The sequence below is a fragment of the Heterodontus francisci genome, chromosome 30 (assembly GCF_036365525.1).
Source record: "Heterodontus francisci isolate sHetFra1 chromosome 30, sHetFra1.hap1, whole genome shotgun sequence".
In the NCBI taxonomy this organism is placed as follows: domain Eukaryota; kingdom Metazoa; phylum Chordata; class Chondrichthyes; order Heterodontiformes; family Heterodontidae; genus Heterodontus; species Heterodontus francisci.
Genome location: NC_090400.1, coordinates 23,525,932 through 23,549,493, shown reverse-complemented (window position 1 = coordinate 23,549,493; position 23,562 = coordinate 23,525,932). Strand labels below are relative to the sequence as shown.

The 23,562-nt window shown below is 44.0% G+C and overlaps 1 protein-coding gene across 12 annotated transcripts in view; it reads left to right on the top strand.

Annotated features, from left to right (window-relative positions):
- The window catches only part of LOC137346623 (elastin-like), a 508,685-nt gene that overhangs the window by 5,192 nt on the left and 479,931 nt on the right, over positions 1–23,562 (top strand). For all 12 annotated transcript variants that reach the window (XM_068010226.1, XM_068010221.1, XM_068010223.1 and 9 more), the window contains exon 2: positions 15,459–15,533. In XM_068010226.1, coding sequence (XP_067866327.1) covers positions 15,459–15,533 — 75 coding nt within the window. The remainder of the gene's footprint in view (positions 1–15,458; positions 15,534–23,562) is intronic.

Genomic DNA, 23,562 nt, shown 5'->3' with positions numbered 1-23,562 from the left:
TCTTCAAATTTTGGTCTTGCTACTGCCTGATTCCTTTCAGAAAATGGGGCAACAGATATCAAAATCAGCCTCTTACTCTGCAGTGAACACTATATCCGACCTGGGACTCTTTGATGCTGACATTAGGTGATTTGAATCATAAATTGTTCCATTCCAAACCACAAAATAAAATATCCCACCTTGGCATGAAATTCACACTAATTTGAGATAAAGTGCATTGATATGCAATAGCTGCATCCTTTACACAATTCTGGGTTCTGGCACAGGGGAGTAAATTTTTAGCATGTGCTAGAACCTATTAGACAAGAATAAAGAATTTACTGTATGAAAGGTTTTGTTCAATTTTTGTGGTAAATATAAGAGTGACAATACAACAATCTTTAGCAGAAGAATGGGGATAAAATTCAACATAATCAAGTGTGTAAAGCAGGTAGTAGAGGACCAGCTGCCCGTTAAACACCCGCCCAATTTTCCAGAAGATCCTTTGGTGTATAACGGACAGCCAATCTACTATGCCCATTTTGCAGCCCTACTGAAGTTGAATTTTACCCCTAATGTTACTTTTAAGTTAGTCATTGATACAGCCACGTATCCGTAATTAAGAAGACATTTTCATACTGTGCCAGTAATCCTCAGAGGATAACCTACAGGGGGGAGGAACTGAAGAAAATGTTTTAACTTAATTGAAATAGAAGAATGTATGAACATACGAATTCAGAGAAGGAGTAGGCCACTTGCTCCTTTGAGCCTGCTCTGCATTCAATAAGTTCATGGCTGAACTGATTACTCCACATTTCCACCTACCCCGATAACCTTCCACCCCCGTGCTTATCAAGAATCTATCTACCTCTGCCTTAAAAATATTCAAAGACTCTGCTTCCACTGCCTTTTGAGGAAGAGAATTCCAAAGACTCACGACCCTCTGAGAAACTATTTCTCCTCATCTCTCAAATGGGCGACGCCTTATTTTTAAACAGTGGCCCCTAGTTCTAGATTCTCCCACAAAGGGAAACATCCTTTCCACACCCACCCTGTCAAGACCCCTCAGGATCTTATATGTTTCAATCAAGTTGCCTCTTACTCTTCTTAATTCCAGCAGATACAAACCTAGCCTGACAAACTTTCCTCATAAGACAGCCCACCCATTCCAGGTATTAGTCTACTAAACCTTCTGTGTACTGCCTCCAATGCATTTACATCCTTCCTTAAATAAGGAGACCAGTAACATACACAGTACTCCAGATGTGGTCTCACCAATGCCCTGTATAGCTGAAACATAACCTTCCTACTTCTGTATTCAATTGCCCTTGCGATAAACGATAACTTGCTATTAACTTTCCTAATTACGTGTTGTACCTGCATACTAACCTTTTGCGATTCATGCACTAGGACTCCCAGATCCCTCTGCATCTCCGAGCTCTGCAATCTCTCACTATTTAGATAATATGCTTTTTTTATTCTTCCTGCCAAAATGGATAATTTCACATTTTCCCACATTATACTCCATTTGCGAGATCTTTGTCCACTCACTTAAACTATCTATATCCCTTTGCAGCCTCCTTATATCTTCACAAGTTACTTTCCTACCTATCTTTGTGTCATCAGCAAATTTAGCAACCATCCCTTCGGTCCCTTCATCTAAGTCATTTATATAAATTGTAAAAAGTGGAGGCCCCAGCACTGATCCCTGTGGCATATCACTTGTTACATCTTACCAACCAGAAAATGACCCATTTATGCCTACCCTCTGTTTTCTGTTAGCTAACCAATCTTCTATCCATGCCAATATGTTACCCCATTCACCATGAGCTTTTATTTTCTGCAATAACCTTTGATGTGGCACCTTATCAAATGCCTTCTGGAAATCTAAGTACAATACATCCACCAGTTCCCCTTTATCCAGAGCACATGTAATTCCCTCAAAGAACTCCAATAAATTGGTTAAACATGATTTCCCTTTCACAAAACCATGTTGACTCGGCCTGATTACCTTGAATTTTTCTAAATACCCTGCTATTACATCTTTAATAATAGCATTTAACATTTTCCCTATGACAGATGTTAAGCTGAGAACAGAACCAATGTTGGCCTTCTAGTAGAAGAAAATCACTTTTGATATAGAAAGTCACCCCCAATCTGCTGCTGGAGCCAGTTTTAGTTACTTGTTAGATACCAGCAACAGATGGCAATCATCCAACCCTATTGCCACCATTCTCCTAATCAGGGACTTCAATTTCCATGATGAAGATTGAAACTACAAAAAAAAACCACTGAGTGTATTGCCCTGGCTTGAGGTTTTTTTTTTTTAGATTAGAGATACAGCACTGAAACAGGCCCTTCGGCCCACCGAGTCTGTGCCGAACATCAACCACCCATTTATACTAATCCTACACTAATCCCATATTCCTACCAAACATCCCCACATGTCCCTATATTTCCCTACCACCTACCTATACTAGTGACAATTTATAATGGCCAATTTACCTATCAACCTGCAAGTCTTTTGGCTTGTGGGAGGAAACCGGAGCACCCGGAGAAAACCCACGCAGACACAGGGAGAACTTGCAAACTCCACACAGGCAGTACCCGGAATCGAACCCGGGTCCCTGGAGCTGTGAGGCTGCGGTGCTAACCACTGCGCCACTGTGCCGCCTAAACAGGGAAGAGGTTGTTTTAAAGTTTCACTGGACTAGATAAAAATATTTCTTTAATCTAGCATGATCAACTTCATGATCAATCTAAAAGCATATCATATGGTTGGCATAGTATAGTGACATACATATAGTTCCCATATAGTCAAATTTGACATCCGATGTGACTGTGACGAAGGTAAAATTTCCCTCCTTATTCTTCTCGACCTGTAAGCAGCCTTGAAAATGGTTGACCACACCATCCTTCTCCAATGCCTCTCCACTGTCACCCAGCTGGGTGCGAGTGGTCTCTCTTGGTTCCATTCTTGTCTAATTGTAGCCAGAAAATCAATGGCAATGGCTTCTCTTCCTGCTCTCATGCTGTTACTTCCAATGTCCCCAAGAATCTAACCTTGGCCCCCTCTTAATTCTCATCTAAATGCTGCCCCTTGGTGACATACCCAAAAGAACAGCATTAGTTTTTACATGTACAATGGTGACGCCCAGCTCTACCTCACCACCACCTCTCTCAACTCATCCACTGTTGCTAAATTATCAGACTGCTTATCCGACATCCAGTACTGGATGAGCAGAAATGTCCTTCAATTAATATTGGGAAGATTGAAGACATTTTTTTCAGTCCACGCAGCAAACTCTGTTCCCTGGCTTATGACTTCATCCCTCTACCTGGCAACCATCTGAGATTAAGCCAGTCTGTTTGTAACCTTGGTTTCACAAATGAGCCTGAGATGAGCTTCCAACATGTTTGTGCTATTGCCAAGACTTGCCTATTTCCATCTCCATAACATTGCCCAACGTTGCTCCTGTCTCAGCTCATCTGCTGCTGAAACCCTCATTTATGCCTTCATTACCATTACACTTGATTATTCCAAAGCACTCCTGGCTGCTCTCTCTCTCTCTCTCTCTCTCTCTCTGTCTCCTCTCTCTCTCTCTCTCTCTGTCTCCTCTCTCTCTCTCTCTCTCTGTCTCCTCTCTCTCTCTCTCTCTCTCTCTGTCTCCTCTCTCTCTCTCTCTCTCTCTCTGTCTCCTCTCTCTCTCTCTCTCTCTCTCTCTCTCTCTCTCTCTCTGTGTCTCCTCTCTCTCTCTCTCTCTCTCTCTCTCTCTCTCTGTCTCCTCTCTCTCTCTCTCTCTCTCTCTCTGTCTCCTCTCTCTCTCTCTCTCTCTCTCTCTCTCTGTCTCCTCTCTCTCTCTCTCTCTCTCTCTCTGTCTCCTCTCTCTCTCTCTCTCTCTCTCTCTCTCTCTCTCTCTCTCTGCCTCCTCTCTCTGTCCTCTCTCTCTCTCTCTCTCTGTCTCCTCTCTCTGTCCCCTCTCTCTCTCTCTCTCTGTCTCCTCTCTCTGTCCCCTCTCTCTCTCTCTCTCTGTCTCCTCTCTCTGTCTCCTCTCTCTCTCTCTCTCTGTCTCCTCTCTCTGTCTCCTCTCTCTCTCTCTCTCTGTCTCCTCTCTCTGTCTCCTCTCTCTGTCTCCTCTCTCTCTCTCTCTGTCTCCTCTCTCTCTGTCTCCTCTCTCTCTCTGTCTCTGTCTCCTCTCTCTCTCTGTCTCTGTCTCCTCTCTCTCTCTCTGTCTCCTCTCTCTCTCTCTGTCTCCTCTCTCTCTGTCTCTCTCTCTGTCTCCTCTCTCTCTCTCTCTCTCTCTGTCTCCTCTGTCTCCTGTCTCTCTGTCTCCTCTCTCTGTCTCTCTCTGTCTCTGTCTCCTTCTACCCTCATAAGCTTGAGATCATCCAAAACTCTGCTGCCCATGTCTTAACTTGCACCAAGTCCGACTCTCCTATCACTGTTGTGCTCACTGACTTACATTGGCTCCCGGTCAAGCAAAGTCTTGTTTTCAAATCCATCCACAGCCTCACACTGTGGATGGATTTGAAAACAAGACTTTGCTTGACCGGGAGCCAATGTAAGTCAGTGAGCACAACAGTGATAGGGGAGGCGCTGGCGTGTGGTATTAGCACTGGACTAGTAACCCAGAGACCCAGGGTATTGATCTGGAGACATGGGTTCAAATCCCACCACAACAGAAGGTGGAATTTGAACTTAATTAATGAATCTGGAATTTAAAGCTAGTCTATGATGGCCATGAAATCATTGTCGATTGTTGTAAAAACCCATCTGGTTCACTAATGCCTTTTAGGGAAGGAAATCTGCTGTCCTTACCTGGTCTGACCTTCATGTGACTCCAGACCCACAGCAATGTGGTTAACTCTTACATGCCCTCTGAAATGGCCTAGCAAGCCACTCAGTTGTACCTAACCGCAATGAAGTCAATAAAAAGGAATGAAACTGGATGGACCACCCGGCATTGACCTAGGCACCGGAAACTACAATGGCAAACCCAGCCCTGTTGACCCTGCAAAGTCCTCCTTACTAACATCTGGGGGCTTGTGTCAAAGTTGGGAGAGCTGTCCCACAGACTAGTCAAGCAACAGGCTGACATAGTCATACACGGAATCATACCTTACAGACACTGTCCCAGACACTGCAATCACTATCCCTGGGTATGTCCTGTCCCACCGGCAGGACAGACCCATCAGAGCTGGCAGGGCAGTGGTCTACAGTAGGGAGGGAATTGCCCTGGGTGCCCTCAACATCGACTCTGGACCCCATGAAGTCTCATGGCATCAGGTCAAACATGGGCAAGGTAACCTCCTACTGATTACCACCTACTGCCCTCCCTCAGCTGATGAGTCAATACTCCTCCATGTTGAAAACCACTTGGAGGAAGCACTGGGGGTGGCAAGGGCACAGAATGTACTCAGGGTGGGGGACTTCAATGTCCATCACCAAGAGTGGCTTGGTAGCACCGCTACTGACCGAGCTGGATGCATCCTAAAGGACATAGCTGCTAGACTGAGTCTGCGGCAGGTGGTGAGAGAACCAACAAGAGAGGAAAACATACTTGACCTTGTTCTCACCAATCTGCCTGCCGCAGATGCTTCTGTCCATGACTGTACTGGTAGGAGTGACCACCGCACAGTCCTTGTGGAGACGAAGTCCCGCCTTCACATTGACCACCGCCCATCATATTGTGTGGCACTGTCATCGTGCTAAATGAGATACATTACAAACAGATCTAGCAATGCAAAACTGGGCATCCATGAGGCGCTGTGGGCCATCAGCAGCAGCAGAATTATACTCAACCGCAATCTGTAACCTCAAGGCCCGGCATTTCCCCCACTCTACCATTACCATCAAGCCAGGAGACCAACCCTGGTTCAATGAAGAGTGCAGGAGGGCATACCAGGAGCAGCACCAGGCAATGAGGTATCAACCTGGTGAAGCTACAACCCAGGACTACTTGCATGCCAAACTGCATAAGCAGCATGCAATAGACACAGCAAAGTGATCCCAGAACCAACGGATCAGATCTAAGCTCTGCAGTCCTGCCACATCCAGCCATGAATGGTGGTGGACAATTAAACAACTAACTGGAGGAGGTGGCTCCACAAATATCCGCATCCTCGATGATGGGGGAGCCCAGAACATCAGTGCGAAAGATAAGGCAGAACCATTTGCAACAGTCTTCAGCCAGAAGTGCTGAGTTGATCCATCTCGGCCCCTTCCTGAAGTCCCCAGCATTACAGATGCCAGACTTCAGCCAATTCAATTCACTCTGCCTGAATCAAGAAATAACTGAAGGCACTGGATACTACAAAGGCGATGGGTCCTGACAATATTCCGGCAATAGTACTGAAGACCTGTGCTCCAGAACTTGCTGCACCCCTAGCCAAGCTGTTCCAGTATAGCTACAACACTGGCATCTAACCGGCAATGTGGAAAATTGCCCAGGTATGCATGATGCACAAAAAGCAGGACATGTCCAACCCAGCCAATCAGTCTACTCTCAATCATCAGCAAAGTGATGGAAGGTGTCATCAACAATGCCATCAAGCAACACTTGCTTAGCAATAACCTGCTCAGTGATACCCAGTTTGGGTTCCAACAGGGCCACTCAGCACCTGACCTCATTACAGCCTTTGTTCAAACATGGACAAAAGAGCTGAACTCAAAAGGTGAGGTGAGAGTGACTGTCCTTGATATCAAGGCAGCATTTGACCGAGTGTCATCAAAGAGTCCTAGCAAAACTGGAGTCAATGGGAATCGGGGAAAACTCTCTGCTGGTTAGAGTCATACCTAGCGCAAAGGAAGATGGCTGTGGTTGCTGGAGGTTAATCATCTGAGCTCCAGAACATCACTGCAGGAGTTCCTCAGGGTAGTGTCCGAGGCCCAACCATCTTCAGTGGCTTCATCAATGACCTTCCTTCAATCATAAGGTCAGAAGTGGGGATGTTCGCTGATTGGTGCTGAACATTGCACATTCACGACTCCTCAGACACTTAAGCAGTCCGTGTAGAAATGCAGCAAGACCTGGACAATATCCAGACTTGGGCTGATAAGTGGCAAGTAACATTTGTGCCATACAAGTGCCAGGCAATGACCATCTCCAACAAGAGAGAACCTAACCATCTCCCCTTGACATTCAATGGCATTACCATTGCTGAATCCCCCACTATCAACATCCTAGGGGCTACCATTGACCAGAAACTGAACTGGAGTAGCATATAAATACTGTGGCTACAAGAACAGGTCAGAGGCTAGGAATCCTGCAGTGAGTAACTCACCTCCTGACTCCCCAAAGCCTGTCCACCATCTACAAGGCACAAGTCAGGAGTGTGATGGAATACTCTTCACTTGCTTGGATGGGTCCAGCTCCAACAACACAAGAAACTCTACACCATCCAGGACAAAGCAGCCCACTTGATTGGCACACCATCCCCAAACATTCACTCCCTCCACCACCGACGCACAGTGGCAGCAGTGTGTACCATCTACAAGATGCACTGCAGCAATGCACCAAAGCGCCTTAAAAAGCATCTTCCAAACCCACGACCTCTACCAACTAGAAGGAAAAGAGCATCAGATGCATGGGAACATCACCACCTGCAAGTTCCCGTCCAAGTCACACACTATCCTGACTTGGAACTATATCGCCGGTCCTTCACTGTCGCTGGGTCAAAATCCTGGAACTCCCTTCCTAACAGTGCTGTGGGTGTACCTACCTCACATGGACTGCAGCGGTTGAAGAAGGCAGCTCACCACCACCTTCTCGAGCAATTAGGGATGGGCAATAAATGCTGGCATAGCCACAGATGCCCACTTATTGCATTAATGAATAAAAAAAACTTCCCAATCTCTAATCATCTTCTCCAGCCCTACAACCCTCCAAGATTTCTGCGCTCCTCTAATTTTGGCCTCATCAGCATTCCCAATTTTAATTACTCCTCCATCCACCATTGGTGACCATGTCTTAAGTTGCTAAGGTCCGAAGCTCTCTAATATCCTCCCAACACCTCTCCGCCTCTCTACTTCACTTCCTCTAAGACATTCCTTAAAACCTATCTCTTTAGCCAAGCTTTTGGTCATCTGACCTAATATCTCCTTATGTGGCTGGGTGTCACATTTTGTTTTACAATGCTCTTGTGAAGCACCTTGGGATGTTTTTATTACCTCAAAGACAGTATATAAAAAATGTTGTTGTCACCAACCATCCATTTTTGATGCAGACGAGCATTTCTAGTCCCTGTTCACACCTTTTATGCCAGTCCTGCAAAACCAGCTAATTACAGGATAATTTTTGTTTAGTGGATAACATTTTTCTGCACAATGCATATCAATAATATTCCAGTCTTGTTGCATTCTGATGAGAGTACCTCAGTGACAGTAGCAGGATATTTGAGGGTGAGTCCATTTGGTTATAATGAAACAAAAACATTTCTGACCGTAGTCTTTTTAGCTCAGAGTTGTCCAACATACGGCCCGTGGGCCACGATACAGACCGCCAAAGGTTTCCATGTGGCCCACAGATGTAAATTGTGCTGGGCCATTCCTCATCTTTGCCAGGGGTCCATGACTGAAGATAGGAAATTTTCCATTGGCTTCTTGCAGATGGGCTTTTGTAAGATTGCAAGTCAGTTTCACAGCTAACAGCTGCTGACAGCAAGAATAGCCATTTCCCAACCTCAAAGATTCAGGGTTTTCCAGCGGGCTTTTGGAAAAAGTCAGAAACTGCCAGTAAACATCAAATCAGTCTGAAGCTGGGAAACCACTGCTCCTGAAGTCAGCAGCTGTCTCGCTGACCAACCAACAAAACTGACTAACCATCTGCTAAGTGTTCCCACTCTCTGTAACTGTCGGACGGAGGGAAGATGTAGAGAGGACAGAGAGACGGGGGGGGGGAGGCAAGAGAAGGGGGAGCGGGAGAAGGAGCTGGGGAGGAGAGCGAGGGGGAGGGGGGGGGCAAGAGACAGGGGGGCGGAGACAGAGAGGGATCGATGGAAAGAGAGAGACAGAGACAGACAGAGGGAGTGAGGGACAAGACCGGGATAGACAGAGGTGATGGATTTGGGGAGAGAGAGGGAAGGGCGACAAAGGGAGGGGGGGGTGGTGACATAGTGTGAGAGAGAGAGGGGGGCGACAGAGGGAGTGAGCGAGATGGGGCGACAGAGGGGGAGATGGGGCGAGCAAGATGGGGCACGCGAGAGGGAGCGAGAGACAAGGGCGCGCGCGAGAGCGAGAGAGACGAGGGAGAGAGAGGGGGGCGCGCGAGAGAGAGAGGGGGGGGGGTGCACGCGAGAGAGAGAGAAAGGGCGTCCACAGAAAGGGGTGACATGGGAAAGGGAGAAGGAAAAAGAGATGGAGAGGGACTGATCAAGATCACTCCTGATAGATGGACGACTATCCAGAATTCTCCGCATCACTACAAGTGTGTCGGCACACATTGTCTACCTTTGCAAGCAAAAAAAATGCCAGGTGTCTCACTAAATCTAACATCATAGTGACAAGAAAGAAAGTCAATAAATTAGTCTTCTCATTTAAATCTTCACAAAAATGTACATTTGTTGTTTTGATTAATGCTAAGATAAATTTTTAATGCCTTTATCTTTCTGAAATTGTCTCACTGGCCCCCTATGTAAGACAAAAATTGTAATTTTATGTGCCCCCCCCCCCCCCCCACCCCCCGTGAAAAGGTTTGACGACCTCGCTTTAGCTGAATCACAAAACAAACAAGGCACTAATCAATTAAATAATCCTGAAATTGAAACCTTAAATGACTGCTCCATGGTATTTTAATGCAACTGTTGTAATAGAGGAGAGCAAATATTTGTGAACAAGCGTAAGAGGCTGTTATGTGATCGAAATGGGGAGGGAAACCATTAAATGAAAATGAACCTGATCTTAACTCTGATTACAAAAAATGTGTGTAATTAAGAACTGATGGAAAAAAAGCCCTTGAGATGTGAAACTACCTGTGAAAGAAGAGAATGTTTACAGCAGTGCTGTTGTCTCTAATTATAATTTTATTAACTACAATAGCAACTCCTACCCAAGGAACAGTCAGCAAATCCACGAAATATGATCTAACAGTGATAAGCACAGTCAGAAAGAACTGTAAAGGGAATAGTAATCAACTGTTCAACTGTCAATCACAGCCCTAAATAGAAAAACTGTGGAGAATAATAGCGCATGCAAGTGAAGATGTAAGATATGCTGTCTGTTGAAAGAACACATGCACAGTAATAAACATGCACCAAACCTGCAACCTATTCTGCATGTCAGTAAATGCAGATGCATTATGCAGCTAGGTTAGCTTGCAAGACTTTTATGTATGAAGCTCCTAGAGGATCTGCATGCCAAGGCTTTCAATTATTACAGCTGTAACTCACTTCAGTAGCCGCATCCTTTTAGCTTTTCCCACGTCGCATTAAGGGGTCTTGATGTGGGAATTCCAACCCCCGTGCCCTTCTCTGGCAAGCTCCCAGTACCAGGCCCAATATAGGTAGGGAACACACTTGAATACATTTAAATATATGTACCAACCACAACAAATTCTGTGTTCTGTCTTTGATAAAGTTATGGGTATAAGCTTTCCACAGTCCAGTCCTATTGTTTTAACATCAGGAGCAGAAGATGTTTGCTTAAATATTTTAATAGTTAGCCACCAAGCTATTTTAATTGTGTATTTCCATAACTATTAAATACATTGTAAAAGTATAGCTATGATACTGGGGATGGAGAGGGGGAACAGAAAGAGAAACATGGGGGCACAGAGCGGGGGTCACAGGGAGAAAGAGAGACAGAAAAAGAGACTGAGGGACTGATCAAGATCACTCCTGACAGATGGACATCTATCTGGAATACTGCATCACTACAACATGATGCAAGTAATTGTCTCTTTTCCCCACCCAAACCACTAAGGTAGGGGTGTCCAGGCTTTTTGTCTTTATCAGCTACCAATGTCATATCATGGAGACTCACAGGTCACATAGAAAGTTTATATCCAATATTCCCATTTATTTGCATATATGTACTCGTGTAAATGCTAACAGATCTTAGTATTATGCTTTAGGTTTTATCCACGAATGAGGCATCAGTGCTGAGAACAGCCCTTTCCAAATTTTCAGGCTGCCAAAATTTAAACAAGCCAAACAAGTGAATACGAACTATTGGGACAATTTTCCAAATACATGTTGGCAATAGGGAACTTTCCAAACTTTGCATATTGTGGGAAACACACCTATATGTATTCAGAAAATGTACATTTCTAAGCACAAATAAACTGAGTTGCCTACATTCCTATCTATTTGGAATGCAGTTGTCATATCTTTAGCAATGGCTTCTCTTGACACTCTGCACTACCTGCTCCTGAAATCCCTCAAGGATCAATTCTTGATCCATTCCTGACTCGTCTACATGCCACCCCTTGCTGATATCACCAGCAGGAATGCCACTGATTCCATCCCTAGCCCAACTGTTTGCAATCTTGGCATTTTGTTTAACTATGCACTTAGTTTCAAACCCCCATCTCCTTGCCATCACAAAGACAGTTTAATCCAGCCTCCACATTGCTTGCCTCTAAAGTCCCTCTGCTGCTGAAATCTGCGTGTATGTCTTCAGACTCAATTAAACCAATGCCAGTTTCTCTTAAATCCCTCACCAAAATTTCAACTTGGCAAAACTCTGATGCACACATACTGCACCATACTAAGTCCTGCTCAGACAACATCTCTATCATTGCTGACCAACATTTGTTTCCCACCACCACCACAACATAGTAAATTTTAAAAAGCTCCAAGGCTTTGCCCAATCCCATTTTTTTGTCTGCTCTTCCAGCCCTAAACCCACCAATAACAGTGCATTTGTATTATCTTTAATGTAGTGAAACATCTCAAGGTGCATTACGGGAGTGACTATCAATCAAAATTTGACACCGCTGTATAATGAGATATTAAGCTTAGTCAAAGAAGTAGGTTTTAAGGAGTGTCTTAAAGGAGGAGAGCGAAGTAGAGAGGTTTAGCGATGTAGTTCCAGAACTCTGGGCTTAGGTGGCCGAAGACATGGCCACCAATGGTGCTGCGATTAAAATTGGGAATGCTCAAAAGGACAGAATTAGGTAAGTGCAGATATCTTGGAGGGTTATGAGCTGGAGGAGATTAGAGATAGAGAGGGGCAAGGTCATAAAGGGATTTAAGAACAAGGTGCAAAATCAAGACGTTGCTTGACCAAGAGGAAATGTAAGTCAGTGAGCAGAAAATGGGCAGCAAATGCTGGCCTTGCCAGCGGCACCCACATCCCATGAAAGAATCTTTTTTAAAATCCTGTAACATATGCTGGCATATTGAGGTTTGGATCCTTAACACTACTGCCATCCATTCCACAAATCAAGACTGATTGTGACTGTAGGATCTGGAGGCTACCATAGGATCTGGAGGCTACCAAGCATTCCTTCTGGAGGAGAAGGCAGCATATGATGAAAAGAACACTAGGGCACTGTGGAAGGACTTGCCAATATAGCACATGAAGAACAAGCTGTGGCAATTATTTGCTTCAGCCAATTATTGGTGGCATGGCAGTGATGTTATTGCATATGTTGGCTCTCCTGAAGGGCCAACGGTGCAAAGGGATGTGACATTGGCGCTACATGCTGGCACACATCATTCGCACAGAGAAAAGGACACGTTGGTGAGGAACATTTAGTGAAAGACGTATTTACATTGCTGTGACACCCATGCATTCTCTTTTGTGTCACTGTGTTCTCTGTAAACCTCTAATACCTTTTATGGTCTATTTAAGTCTCACGTCCAGGAATGTGCAAATTTACGATTATTCACCCAGGTGCGGCATGCCTAAAACAAGGAATGATACGCTTGAATGGGAGAAGAGGATCGCAACTTTACAGGACACTGGGACACAGCAGGGTAAGTATGTGGTGGCAAAGCGGAAAGTGCTGAGGTCACTCAGCAGGTATCAGGCAGCATCTGTGGAGAGAGAAGCAGTTAACTTTCAGGTCTAGGAACTTGGACAAGTTAACTCTGCTTCTCTCTCCACAGATGCTGCCTGACCTGCTGGATTTCTGCAGCACTTTCTGCTTTGCTGCCAGATTGACAGCAGCCCCACTCTTCGGCAGTCTTTGATAGCTGTCGGGAAGCAAGTACTGCGGCACTTAAAATAGAGCCCCAGCACCTGCTGCACAACTGTCGAAAACTCTGGCTGCGCTGAATGTCCCGTTGAAACCCCACGATTAAAATCGCAGGGGCTCGGCGACAGCCGGCGAATGCTGGCGTGCCGCCGAGTTCAAAGGGTGCCGCCGCAGGGCGCAGCGCCCCAATAAAATTCAGATGTGGGAGAGGGAGTGTCAGGCGGAATTGAGGATGAGGAAAGAAGCGTGTCAGCATAAGTTGGGGATTGATCTATGAATATTATTATTGTTAATGATAGATATATATGCATCTGCTTTAGCTTTCCTGTAATGACATACTATGAGCACTGGACAAAATACTGCACAATCTGCATTTGCACAATTAGGATGTCAAATGTGCGTGAATGATGTAGTTAGCTTCTTCTCTCAAAACTAAGGCTGCAACATAACAACGACTTTTAACGAGAAAAGCTTTGCTTCTCACCGACGATGACAGTTGCTCAATCATTCATTTCGTGGACAGGTTGAAAGCACAGATTGTGTTTTCAATAAACAGTTGATTCCAATGACCCTCAATCTGGAGCAATAGCAGAATCAATGGGAGGATGCCACATGGATAGCTATCAAACCGTCATCTATGCATATTAGGCACACCAGGGTACAGTTTCTACACTTACTTTTCCAGCATAATTTGCCCGAAATCAGCCAAACCAGAGCAAAAGGTTACATAATTTCAAGCGTAAACTAACATCCATCACAAATCAAGTTTTCGCAATCTTTTGCGCGGGTTTAAAAAATTACACTGGCAGTAACATTACATAACTGGCCATGACCTCAGATTGAATGAATAAACATGGCGATTTCTGCCAATTGCGTCTGTTTGCAACCCTTCAAGGAGGCTCTTAAAATTGAACTGAGTTTTATAGGTGCAAGGGCACTAATGGTCACCTTTGTAAAAAGTCTTTAAATGTTAAAACATTTTTAATTTAACTGACTATGAAATAAGTAGAGTTCCGTATAGTTATTTAAACTAATTTTCAGTTATTTAAAAAAGGTTATTCATAGGAAGCAGCTAGACACTCATTAAAAATGTTTCTTTTGTGATAAACCATTTTCAGCTGTTTTCATAAAACTGCATCATTACCTCTCCTAAATACATCAATGCAAGGGGGAAAAATACATTCTAAAATGCTACCCAATTACACTAATTCATGGAAAATCTTAAATTTGTGATTATGCAATGAGCTTGAGGGAAGACTTGAACCACAACTTCACTTCAGAAAACTAATGCAATTTTGACGTCAAATGCACCCAAAGCCGAAACTCTTATCCTTCTTTAGATCACCCCTCAATAATCTAACCTCAAGGGAATACTCACCAATTTTTTTTTAATTCATTCATAGAAGCGCTTCAATTTTGTCGTAACTCATTCTAGTGCCATAAAAATGTATTCAAAGATACAGAAAATAACAGTGCGCGTCTTTGGGAGAAGAAAAGTACGTCTTTGAGAGAAAAAACGTAAATAGAAAAAAATTGTTCAAGCAAAAAATTGCTCCGTAAACACCAAAAAATGATGTATCCTGCTGTGCCTAAAATTGTATAAATTTACAATCTATTTAGAATGAGCATAAATGCAGGAAACGCCAATTCTCTGATCTTTTGCATTAGGTGTCAGAGCTATAGTAATGAACGGCGGAGTGTTTCAGCGGAAGTTTAACTGAATTGTCACAAAAGATCGATGAAACTGCGGTGTCATGTTAAAACCGTTGCAAGTCATTTGCGTGCAGATTTCCAAAACCTTTTGTGCTGAAAACCATCATTGTACTATTTTGCCACATGGTTCAAGGGCATTTCAGGCCATTATGTAGCATATGGGTTAACGTTTCAAGTCAGTGAACCTTCATCAGAACTGAGAACATGTTCTGATGAAGGGTCACTGAGCCGAAACGTTAACTCTATTCTCTCCACAGATGCTGCCAGACCTGCTGAGTACTTACAGTATTTCTTGTTTTTATTTCAGATTTCCAGCATCTGCAGTATTTTGCTTTTATATTAATGTAGCATATGGAGCCTGTCTAAATGTGTACACAATAGAGTATACCAAACTAATTGCCTTAAGTGTATTAATTACTTAATTATTAAACATTTGTGCACACATCACATCAATGAAACGTTGGACTAAATTTTTCATACTTCATTCCAATCAGTATGAATTTTATCAGGATTACTTTTTTAAAAACACTGAACAAAAAGTGTTATATTCTACAATATTTCATGCAGATGTAAATTAACTATATTTGAAGAATTGGGAACCATTTACAATCTCTTTTGGTTTGATAGGAGTTCCTGGAGCAACAGGAGTTCAAGGGACACTAGGGCGCCTCTTTCTTCCAAGTTCCTATTTTCGCAGCATTGGTAAGTGGTGCTTTCAAAACTGCATATATAAATTGGAGGATGGGGATATTTGTGGAGCCACCTCCTCCAGTTAGTTTAATTGTTCACCACCATTCATGGCTGGATGTGGCAGGACTGCAGAGCTTGGATCTGATCTGTTGCTTACGAAATCGCTTAACTGTCTATCGCTTGCTGCTGGTGGTGGTGGATGGAGTGCCGATCAAGCGGGCTGCTTTGTTCTGAATTGCATCAAGCTTCTTGAATGTTGTTGGAGCTGCACTCATCCAGGCTAGTGGGGGGTATTCCATCACACTCCTGACTTGTGCCTTGCAGATGGTGGAAAGGCTTTGGGGAGTCAGGTGGTGAGTTACTCTCTGTAGAATTCAGCCTCCGACCTTCTCTTGTAGCCATGTTATTTTTATGGCTGGTCCAGTTAAGTTTCTCGTCAATGTTAACCCCAAGGATATTGATGCTGGGGGATTCAGCCAAAGATAATGCTGTTGAACGCCAAGGGAAGGTGGTTTGATTCTCTCTTGTTGGAGATGATCATTGCCTGGCACTTGTGTGGTGCGAATGTTACTTTCCACTTGTCAGCCCAAGCCTGAATGTTGTCCAGCTCTTTAGTCCATGTCTGGACCAAGACTGTAAATGAGATTTGGAGTGGAGTAGTCCTGGCAGAACCCAAACTGAACATCTATCAGCAGGTCATTGGTAATTGCAGTTTAATCGCATGTTAGTGGCACCTTTCATCACTTTGTTGATTGAGAGTAGACTGAGACGGTAACTGGATGGATTGAATTACTCCTGCTCTTTGTGGACAGGACACCCCTGAGCAATTTTCCATATTGTCGTTTGGATTCCAGTGTTAGAGCTGTATTGGAACAGCTTGGCTAGGGCCCAGCTAGTACTGGAGCTCAAGTTTTCAGCACTATAGCCGGGATGTTGTCTGGGCCCGTAGCCTATGCTATGTCCAGTGGGCTCAGCTGTTTCTTGATGTCACATGAGTGAATCAAATTGTCTGAAGACTGGCATCTGTGATGCTGGGGACCTCAGGCCCAGATGGATTATCCATTCAACACTGCTGGCTGAGGATGATTCTAGTGCTTTAGCCATCCTTTGCACTGATGCGCTGGGCTCTGCCATTACCGAGGACGGAGATGTTCAGGGAGCCTCCTCTTTCCAGTAGTTTTTTCAATTGTGCACCATTCAAGAGTGGACATGGCAGGACTGCAGAGTTTTGATCTGATCCATTGGTTGTGAGATTGCTTAGCTCTGTCCATAGCATGCTGCTGCCGCTGTTTAGCATGTTTGTAGTCCTGTGTTGTAGCTTCACCAGCTTGGCACCTCATTTTTAGGTATGCCTGGTGCTGCTCCTGCATATTTTCCTACATTCTTCATTGAACCAGGGTTGGCCCCTTGGCTTGATGGTAAGGGTAGAGTGAGGAATATGCCAGGCCAGGAGGTTACAGACTCTGGTGGAATTCAAATCTGCTGCTGAAGGCCCTTGGTGCCTCATGGATGTCCAATTTTAGGGATGGGCAACAAAAGCGACACTCGCATTCCATGAATGAATCAAAACAAACGTTTTGAGCTGCTAGATCTATTCTGACTCTATCCCATTTAGCACAGTGCGACTGCCACACAACGCAATAGAGGATGTCCTCAGTGTGAAGAACTGTGTGGTGGTCACTCTTACCATTACTGTCATAAATGCATCTGAGACAGGTAAATTAGCGAGGAGAAGGGTAAGTAGATTTTTCCCTTACATTGGTTCTCTCAACACCTGCCCTGGGCCCAGTCTGGCTGGTATGTCCTTCAGTACTCGGCTAGCTCAGACAGTAATGATGCCACTGAGCTACTCTTGATGAGACATTGACATCCCACACGCAAGAGTACATTTTTGCCCTTATTGCCTTCAGGGCCTCCTCTAAGTGGTGTTCAACATGGAGTACTGACTCATAAGTTGAGGGAAGGTGGCAGGATGCAACAGGCTTCCTTGAACTCTCATGGCATCAGGCCAAACATGGGCAAGGGGTCCAGAGTCATTGTTAAAGACTCCCAGGGCTACACTCTCCCACCTATATGCTACTGTGCTGCCACCTCTGGTGAGTCTTTTTTGCTGTTAGGACAGGACATACCAAGGAATGATTGAGGAGTCTGGGACATTGGCTTTAAGGTATGTTTCTTGAGTCTGTGGGACAGCTCTTCCAATTTTGGCACAAGTCCCCAAATGTTATTGAGGAAAACTTTGCAGTTCAAATGGGCAGAGCGTGCCTCCCTTTGTCATATCTGGTGCCTAGATTGATGCTAGGCCAGAGGATGGCTAAGAGTCAATCACATTGCTGTAGGTCTGGAGTCACAACTCACACGTAGACCAGACCAAGATGGCAGATTTCCTTTCCTAAAGGGCATTAGTGAACCAGGTGGTATTTTCATGTGCACCATTACTGAGACTAGCTTTTTATGCCAGATTTATTTTAGTTAATTGAATTTAAATTCCCCCAGCTGCTGTGGATTTGAACTCATGTTTCCGGAGCACTAGTCCAAGCTCTGGATTGCTAGCCCAGTAACATTACCAGCTATCGTTCCTACTATGCTTAGAATGTAAATGATGCAAAACTAATTTACTCAAATACTGCTTTGTTTATTTTCACCCCAAAATAGGGTAACATTGAAGCAAAAATGAATGCATCTCCAAGTGAATTAAACCTGATAGATCTACCAATGGTGCTACCTCAGATACAATTGTTAGAGAATGAGGTGTGAAAGAACAAGGTTGCTAACTTCCATGATAGGTCTACAAATATATTAGGAAACAGAGTGGTTCAGAGCAATGAGAGCTCCTTAAAAATTGACAATGCTGATATTATAAATGAAAATATATTCATAGTATTTACAGTGGAGGAAAAGGATGGTATGCTGGAAATCCCAAGGAACCATGGATGGGGGAACTCACCAAAATTAACATATACAAATTAACAATAATTAAGAAAACAATAGCAGAGTGACAAACCCCCAGGAGCAGCTGGTTTTCCCACCAGAGTTTTAAAGCAGGTGATAACGTTGGAAAATCATGGTTGGGGCATTTGCAAAGTTCTCCCTGTACAGAAACCATTCACTGAGATTGGAAAATTACACATATCACTGCTATATAAGTAAGGTGAGTGAGGGAAACCCGAGAATCATAATCAGTTAGTCCAACATCTGTTCTCGGGAAATTAATGGAGTCTATAATTAAGGATAGAGTAACTGAACACTTGAAAATTTTCCAGGCAGGCTGTTTCAGATCTCTACAGCCTCCTTTAAAAGCACCTGCTGCCTACTGGAACAAGGAAGTGTGCATTGTCAGTGGCTGTCAAAGTTGCCACAGCTCTAAACATCTTTGCCATTAGACCTTTTCATTCTGCTACAGGGGACATCTGTCACATCTCCCAGTCTGCAGGACATAGCTGCATTAAGCAGGCCATTGACACTCTGTTCATCAAGGCCCCACAGTACATCACCATGTCCAATTACCTCAACAGGAGGATTCTCACCAATTTGTAGCAGTGACTGACCTCCCTTGTGTGCTGTGCATCACTGGACTAGCAATCCAGAGGCCCAGGCTAGTGCTCTGGGGACACTGGTTCGAATCCCACCACGGCAGATGGTGACATTTGAGTTCAATTAATAAATCTGGAATTTTTTTTAAAAAGCTAGTTTAATGGTGACCATGAATCCATTGTCAATTGTTGTAAAAACCCATCTGGTTCACTAATGTCCTTGAGGGAAGGAAATCTGCTGTCCTTACCTGGTCTGGCCTACATGTGACTCCCGACTCACAGCAATGTGGTTGACTCTTAAATGGCCTCTGAAGTAGCCTAGCAAGCCACTCAATTCAAGGGCAATTCGGGATGGGCAATAAATGCTGGCCTAGCCAGTGACGCCCACATCCCACGAACGAACGTAACAAAAAAAAGGCACCATTCATTAGCAAGCAACATTCATATATAGAAAAGACTACCATTCCATTAGTATGTGTTCACACATACAGAATCATGCAGGTTTCTGCAAGGTACCCAGGCAGCTGTCACAACGCATTCATCCTGCACCGTCTACCATGCCCTTAAATGTTTGATCCTGTCAGGAACATGGTTGGATGGTTGCAGGAGGACAGGGAAAATTAACTTCAGATATGGTTCCTGACCTCACTCCGCAACCGTATGATTCCTGAGCAAGACGGGTATAACTGAAATCGGTGCATCACAGGATCTTTATTGAGCACGCCATAGGGATGCTGAAGCAGAGGTCCACATATCTAGAGAGGCTCCCTACATAACTACACAACATGCCCCACAGAAAGTCTCCGACATCATAGTAGTGTTTTACATAATGCACAACATTGTCATAGAGAGAGAAGCATGAATTTGGAACAGGCACAGTGGCAGCAGTCCTCATCAAAAGGCAAGGAAGCAGCAGAAGGAGGGACCCCTTAACACCTTGCAGCAAGAGATGTGGGGAATCAGTTAATTGTTCAGCAACAAAAACAAGAAATGCTGGATTCACTCAGCAGGTCTGGCAGCATCTGTGGAAAGAGAAGCAGAGTTAACGTTTCGGGTCAGTGACCCTTCTTCGGAATTGTTCAGCAATCCTTCCTCTGCTCTCAAAGCTTAGACAGAGCCTCTGTTTAATAGTGCTGGTTACATACTTACCCACTTTCTTCATCCTGCATTAAAGAACATTTAAACTAACTTCTATATCAATGACATTCTGACAATGCAGCTTCAGAAGCTGCTACTAAATCACACTGCAGACCAAAGTTTCAAATCTAATCAAGGTGGTTAATTTAATGGTAAACATAATAATTGCCTTCCGTTTCTCATCCAAGTGATTCACTAATACAGCTTTTCTTAAGTGAAGGTTTACTAAGTGGGCGGCACAGTGGCGCAGTGGTTAGCACCGCAGCCTCACAGCTCCAGCGACCTGGGTTCAATTCCGGGTACTGCCTGTGTGGAGTTTGCAAGTTCTCCCTGTGTCTGCGTGGGTTTCCTCCGGGTGCTCCGGTTTCCTCCCACATGCCAAAGACTTGCAGGTTGATAGGTAAATTGGCCATTAGAAATTGCCCCTAGTATAGGTAGGTGGCAGGGAAAATATAGGGACAGGTGGGGATGTGGTAGGAATATGGGATTAGTGTAGGATTAGTATAAATGGGTGGTTGATGGTCGGCACAGACTCGGTGGGCTGAAGGGCCTGTTTCAGTGCTGTATCTCTAAACTAAACTAAGTCTACTAATCCTATTCAGTGCTGCACCTCATCTGCTGCCACGACACTAGTCTACCCTACTTCCTAGTACCACAGCAGGCACTGGTTGAGGCTGTGGTGAAGAAGCAGACATGCTGACATGATAAGAGAGAGCAACACATTCCACTGCATCACTACCACTTCTGTAGGACTGAGGTTCATCACTTTCACTGATCTGAGGGATAGCAGACTGCAGTTGAGTGCCTTTTTGACAGCCCCAATCTATTTGGTCCACCAATTTCTCAAAGGTAGAGTCCAGAACCTGAATCAGTGGTTTGAACTTCCATTAAAGTTACAAAGGCTGGTAATACTGACAGGGATCCAATTTGGGAAGATGTGGTAAATCAAAGAGTAGAGACAAGGTATTAATATGGGAAAAGATAAACAGACCGTGACAGGAAGGGACAGTGATTACAAATCTAAGAGTAAATCAGCAGACGAGGCTAGAGGTTACAAAAATAATAAAAGGACAAAATTAAAAGCTCTGCATCTGAATGCACGTAGCAGTCGAAATAAAACAGATGAACTGATAGCACAAATAGAAATCAATAAGTATGATCTGATACCCATTACAAAGACATGGCTGCAGGATGGCATAGATTGGGACCTGAATATTGAAGGGTACATGACATTTAGGAAGGACAGGAAGCTAGGAAAAGGTGGAAGGGTGGCTCTGTTAATTAATGATGGTATTAGCACAATGGAGAGGGATGACCTAAGTTCAGCAAATCAGGATATAGAAGCGGTTTGGTTCGAGATGAGAAATGATAAAGGCGAGAAGTCACTTGTGGGAGTAGTACAGGCCTCCTAACAGTAACCACATGGTAGGACGGGGTATAAAAGAAGAAATAATGGGTGCTTGTTAGAAAGGTACTGCAATAATCAGATGGACAAAGGTAGCCTAGATGAGGAGTTCATAGAATGTTTTCGGGATAGTTTCTTAGAATAGCACATTCTGGATCCAAGCAGACAGCAGGCTATACTAGACCTGGTATTGTGCAACGAGATAGGATTAATTAATGACCTCATAGTGAAGGTGCCCCTAGGGAGCATTGATCATAATATAGTTGAATTTTACATTCAGTTTGAGGGTGAGAAGAGTGGGTCTATGCCAAAGACTTGCAGGTTGATAGGTAAATTGGCCATTAGCAATTGCTCCTAGTATAGGTAGGTGGTAGGGAAATATAGGGACCGGTGGGGATGTGGTAGGAATATGGGATTAGTATAAATGAGTGGTTGATGGTCGGCACAGACTCGGTGGGCCGAAGGGCCTGTTTCAGTGCTGTATCTCTAAACTAAACTAAACTAGTATTTTAAACTTAAATAAGGGCAAGTATGAGGGCATGAAAGCAGAGCTAGCAAAAGTGAACTGGTAAAGTAGGTTAAGGGATAGGTCAAGTGGCAGACATTTAAGGGGATATTTCAGAATACACAGGATACATTCCAACGAGAAAGAAAAAATCCAAGGAGAGGACCCACCATCCATAGTTAATTAAAAAGTTACAGATAGCCTATAATTGCACAAAGATGGGTGGCAGGTCAGAAGATAAAAAGCAACAAAGAACAACTAAAAGATTAATAAGGTGGAAAAAATTAGAGTACGAGAGAAAGCTGGCAAGAAATATAAAGATAGCAAGAGTTTCTATAGATATTTTAAAAAGAGTTAACATAGTGAGCATTGATCCTATAGAAAGTGAGTCTGGGGAATGAATAAGGGAAAATAAAGAGATGGTAGATGAATTGAACAGATATTTTGCATCGGTCTTCACAATAATGGTTACAAGTAACATCCCAGAAATAGCTGTAAATCAGGAAATGGAAGGGAGGGAGGAACTCAAGAAAATTACAATCACCAGGGAAGTAGTGCTGAGCAAATTGTTGGAGCTGCAGGCTGACAAGTCCCCGGGTCCTGATGGACTTCATCCTAGGGTCTTAAAAGAAGTGATGAGATAGTTGGTGCATTGGTTTTGATTCTGGAAAGGTTCCATTAGATTGGAAAATAGCCAATGTTAGGACAGAGATGAGGAGAAATTTTTTCTGAGGTTTGTGTGACTTTGGAACTCTGCTCAGAAAGTGGTGCAAGCGGCGGACATTGAATATTTTTAAGGCGGAGGTAGATAGATTCTTGTTAGGCAAGGGAATCAAGGGGTATCAGGGGCACCAGGTTGACTCTGCCTGATTACCTTGAATTTTTCTAAGTGCCCTGCTATAACATCTTTACTAATAGCTTCTAACATTTTCCCCAAGACAGATGTGTGGAATTTGAGACACAAACAGATCAGCTATGATCTTATTGATTGGCGGAGTAGGCTTGGAGGGGCCGAATGGCCTACTTCTGCTCCTAATTCGTATGTTCCTTTATTCAAAAGGGGAAGGAGACAGAAAGCAGGAAACTACAGGCCAGTTAGCTTAACATCTGTCTTAGGGAAAATGTTAGAAGCTATTCGTAAAGATGTTATAGCAGGGCACTTAGAAAAATTCAAGGTAATCAGGCAGAGTCAACCTGGTTTTGTGAAAGGGATATCATGTTTAAGGATGTTTCCTCTTGTAGGATAATCTAGAACTAGGGGTCACTGTTTAAAAATAAGGGGTTGCCCATTTAAGACAGATGAGGAGATTCGGTTTTCCTCAGGGTTGAGTCCTTGGAACGCTCTTCCTCAAATGGCGGTGGAAACAGAGTCTTAATATTTTTAAGGCAGAGGTAGATAGATTCTTGATAAGTAAGGGGGAGGGAAGAAAGGTGATTGGGGGTAGGCGGGAATGTGGAGTT